Below are 4,952 nucleotides of genomic sequence, written 5' to 3'. Positions count from 1 at the left end.
CTCCAATAAGGTGCAGAAGCCAACTTGCTTCATTTAAAGCCTCTAAGTCATTGTATGATACCGAACTTAAGGTCATTGAGTTTCTAAGGTTATCACTTTGCTCAAAATGTAGATGTTGAAATTAAAGTAAAGCCAAGTGAAGGATGGAGCGTGTGGTGTCTCAGCGTTAGCAGCATGTAATGACTCAGGGACACTTCAGATGCAATGCAAACTTTTTTTAATGCAGTAATTAGGCTACAACAAGGAGAGCAAGAACAAATTAGAAGAAAGCCTTTATACATGCGAACGGTTATACAGCGACTCCGAAGCAGAATACAAATAAATAAAATATATTTAGATGATCGGTCCCTTTCCCCCCCCCCCCATAGAAATTTACAGAAATACTGGATTCCACCCACATTTCAATATGAACAGCGAGTGAAAGATTTGTTAGCAATCTTAAACCTCGTGTAGCAATTAAGTGATGACAAATAAGCTTCCATAAACTCCTTCTCCCACAAGTCAATGCAGCATTGCCAGTGGTACAGACCTGCTGTAGTAAAAAGGAGATTATGTGCTTAACTTAAGCCTAAATACGAGCGGGCTGAGTGGAGTTTAAATGTGACTATGAAGCATTGTGTGCTCTTCTAGTTATTCAACACTACACAATAGCTCTGGCATGTATACATGATAACTTATTGGGCAAAGGGGTTGATTTAGACGCTGATTAGCTGGGGGAAGAGTTCATTAGCAAACATGTCTTCCCAGGTGCTGTCTGAGCACAGGGGGGAGGACATTTGGCTGAAAGGGGAAGGGGACCCTTCGTATCCGGAGTCACTGCAGGCGTCAACCAGGCAGGCTTCTTTATCCAGGCCGCCGAGCGCATGTGAGGAGGCTGCGGAGAAGAAGTCATCCACCTGACTGTGTGTGTCACAACTCTGGATGACCACTTCCTCTGGTTCGTCTTTAACGCACACCGTCTCCTCCTCCACGACGTGGAAGGCGGCCTCGTCGATCTTCGTCTCTGCGTTGCTCTCCGTGTCGTCGCACTGCTCGACGCTCACCTCCTCCACCGGCTTGGTGTAGATGTGGTCAAAGTGGATCAGTTCATTAAGGGCCTCCAACTTAACTGATGGGGACCCCAGAGGTGCAGGTGTGGCGGCAGGTAGTGCGTCCCCCCCTCCCACCAGCAGCTCCTGCGGCTCCTGGCACTCCTGCTCGCAAGACTTGAGGAACAGCTCTGGGTCAAGGATGTCCAAAATGCCCAGTAGCAAATCAGACTAGTGGAAGAGGAGAGAGGAAGAGGAAGAGAGATTAGCCCAGTAACCTCTGACTTGACCGTTGACTCATAAGGAGGATTTGAACCTTCCTACGTCAAGACTTACCTCATTGTCTGAACTGTCAGGACTGTCTGAATCCATTGGGAAATCTTCAGATTTAGGAACTGCTGGGCCTGCACCTGCTGCGGAGGCACACATAGCCTGAGTACTGCGGACTCAGAAGACCCGATCCCCAAACCTGCTTCATTCCCATTGGACAAGAGCACCTGCACCTGAGAGAGGAGCAAAGAACGTGATGAAGGACGGTTGTCCAACTGCAAACCTCCACTGACCCCCCCCTGCATCAGTCCACAGTCTCCTTACCGTCTCTTTAGAGTCGAGGGTGTCCAACCCAAGTCTCTGTCTCAGTTCCTCATTTTCTGTCAGCAGACCACTGGTCTTTTCACGAAGAAGTCTGTTTTCAATGTGAAGTTTCTGGTTCTGAAGAGGGAAAGAGGAACAGAGGTTTACACTTTAAACTCACAACCACTTGAGAAATGGTGCAACACACACACCACAGAACACTGTTAATCGAGGTGTGCGTGTTGGTACTGCACACAGAAGACACAAGTTGGTGAACAGTTTGGAAGGGGGGGGGGGGATCAGAGTGTGGCTAAGCCAATTACAGCTTATTACCAGTTTAGTTGAGCAAAAACCTCGGTGCTCAGACTTACTCCATAATCAATGCAACTGTAGAGCCGATAGATACAAAAGCAGCTCAACAATATCAATCTTTACCCCAATAATTACATTGTGATGGCAACTTTCCTAATCTATCCATCTATTTATACTGTAGATATTCTTAGTTACAGTTACAGTAGAAGTCCGTGTACAAGGTTTGTTAAATGTCACTGGTGTTCTAAGTTTAACTAAGGGGCTCTTGAGTCGTCCCGATTGCCCAAGATATTATTATGCACAACAACACTGTTCTGTTAAAGCTGAGAATTTATGTTTTAAGATTCTTTATTCTGGCAATTCCATAAATTTAAAGTATTGTTCATGGGGGGGGGGGGGGGGGCGTGTTTAACCCAGCCCAACAAACGGGGCCCAGCGCTCTCATGTGCAGCCCTGTGAGACCTTTACCTCCAGTTCTAGCTCCAACACTTGCTGCTCCAGTTCCCCCATCTTGGCCTTTTTTCTGTCTCTGGCCGTCTGCGCTGCCACTCTGTTCTTCAGTTTCCTAAAGAAAGCGGAGGAGACATTAGGAAACTTCGGTTAGGTTTGTATGGACAGATACATTCTTTCCACGGTGCTGACGTAAAAGAAGTGGGCTCGGGGCCGTGACTAATCAGCCATATTCCTGCCACGCAGGCACACTGGGACAGCGGCTCAGCTGGGCGGGTTCACGCCGGTTCAAACCAATAAGACCATTTGACAAGCTGGTTTTCGGTCCAATGGTGACGCCAATATATACATTTATATATGTTATACTTGCTTAGGCAAATTCTGGACATTTATATTGGCAATTTGCGGCTTTTTTGGTGATTATGGAACACTTGGTCACTTTGTTTGTGACGCAATTTAAATGCCAAGCTAGCTTTCCATTGTTCCACTATGGAGTCAATATCTTTGGGCGTCTCCCCATCGTAAATCTCTCACAACGGTGGCGTCTTTCACGCGTACACACACATACTGCATTTGGAGACTTGTCTTTGGGTCAAACTAACCTGCGCAGTGCCTTTTCCTCTGGACTCAAATGTGTAAGTCTCTGTCTTTTCCGTATCGGCGGCCCCGCTGACGTGTTGGAGTCTGAGTCCGACGACGACTGGTTGCCCCCGGACGGCAAAACGACAGAGATGGGCCCGCTGAAGCCTGTCTGAGAGCCGTTCTGCTTCCCGGATATCAGGAGCACTTTGTGTGTGGCTCCGCCGGTCCCTGCTGTTACGACCACCATGTTGTAATATTCCTGTGGCGTTGACTGAAATTAGAAATAGCCGGCTATCCTGCTTTAGTGGATCAGAACCCTCCGGATTCTGTTCAGTCCCGGTCCCCGAAACTTGTCATCTGATCAGAGACGAAGCTGCGCCTGCGGTATTTTACTACTATCGTGGTGAAACCTGATTGGTTCCCTGCGGCAGTGACGTAAAGACAGCGCAGCCTGTGATTGGACAGCACGCTGATGCAATTTGCATTTGGAATTTCAGTCTAATGACCTTTAGTTCCTTGAATTTCCATCGTTATTTCCGATCAAGACTTGTTATGTTAATGTAAAGCTAAAGGTTCTATTCTATTCAAATCTGCAGTTTCAAATTGATCAGTTAATATAGAGAGAGACGATCAGTCTCCAGCATGTGCATCATGTTGCCCACACTGATTCCTTCTTGGTTGGCATCTCTACAGTTTTTGCCCATGTACAACTTTCACTGTAGTGATATTTCAGTTTTTCTATCGATTGTGGTTTTCCACAAACTAACACAATTTACATCACCTCCATGTAAGTCATGAATTTATTACATAAAAGCTTAAAGCAATAGCTACTTTATTTTTATTCCCAAAACAGGTTAGATTTAATATCAGCCACAAGCCATTAACTTGTGTGTATCATATTTTCTTTAACTGCCCTGTTGTGTTGCCACAAAGCAGCTTCATTCAGCCTCATTCTTCTCTTCCAGAGAAACAAACACAACAAGCTGTGCCACTCGCATTCCTTAAATGATCTTCCTCATTCCTTTACGGGAAGACACTGTCTTTGTCTTTACAGAAAAGACATGAAGGACATATGGATTGAGGAAGTGCATGAAAAAGTCAAGTAGGTTATGATTTTTTACATTCATTAGTTTGTTAGTGACAGCTCATGGCCCAGAGCGAAAGATGATTGACTAGTTGTATTCACAGATCTGGTCTAGCTGGCTGTAGTGTCACATCTTGCTTCCTTCTTTGACATAGATGTGTTACTTCTAAACCCCCTGCCCACAACCAGACTAGGTAACTTTCCTTTATATCGTTTAAATACAAGACACAACATTACAAAGTCAAATGTACATTCTAATGTGCAGTCAAAACAACAGTTCCAAAACTGCTTGTAACAGTATCAGACTCTGGAGCTACTTATTAACAATAGTGATGTCATCAACTAACAAAGTGATATCATCAAATAACCATCAAACTAAGCAAGTGATGCCATCAATCTAACAAAGTGATATCATCCAATAACACAAGTTGCAACAGTTTGTCAACAATGATGTCACATTTATACATTAGGAAATACCAATCACCCAGTCCGTCTCTGGCTCTTACACTTACACTTTCTGATAAACATTAACAATACAACTAAAAGAAATAAAGGCTTTAGAATGATGACAACAACATTATGGTTGATCTTAGTTTTTACTACAGATTTGAATCCACCCTCCCCCCAAGCTTTCTATCAAGCTCATCCCCATCCTTTATTGTTTTATTGCTTTATAGTGATTCACACTGATGTCAAACACTTTGAAAGGCACAGGATCACACCAAGTGAGTATGCAACGATGCTCTCGTCCTGAACCTTCTATTTGTCCTCAAACAGGAATTTACATTTTTGCAGTGCTGTTATAGTTTACAGCTCCGTCCCTTTGCCCTGTAGTCTGTCACCTCAGCAGGAGTAAGTACAGAAGCAAGAGCAAACACTGCGCTGTTTGCATAGCTTTACTGGCAGAACAGAGTCAACATCTG

At 44.6% G+C, this 4,952-nt stretch overlaps 1 protein-coding gene across 1 annotated transcript; it reads right to left on the bottom strand.

Moving 5' to 3' along the window:
* Positions 1-200: 200 nt before the first annotated feature.
* On the bottom strand, positions 201-3,324 carry xbp1 (X-box binding protein 1). The gene is given in 6 exon segments (XM_076150812.1): positions 201-1,259; positions 1,365-1,472; positions 1,475-1,531; positions 1,623-1,739; positions 2,382-2,478; positions 2,966-3,324. Coding segments are annotated over 6 exon segments (1,170 nt in total). The 5' UTR covers positions 3,193-3,324; the 3' UTR covers positions 201-695.
* Positions 3,325-4,952: the final 1,628 nt, after the last annotated feature.

The sequence above is a fragment of the Genypterus blacodes genome, unplaced genomic scaffold, assembly GCF_046128005.1.
Source record: "Genypterus blacodes isolate CSIRO-AG114 ecotype Tasmania unplaced genomic scaffold, CSIRO-AGI_Gbla_v1 ptg000053l_1, whole genome shotgun sequence".
NCBI classification, from domain to species: domain Eukaryota; kingdom Metazoa; phylum Chordata; class Actinopteri; order Ophidiiformes; family Ophidiidae; genus Genypterus; species Genypterus blacodes.
The sequence above is the reverse complement of the archived record's forward strand: the minus strand, read 5'-3'. Positions and strand labels throughout refer to the sequence as shown.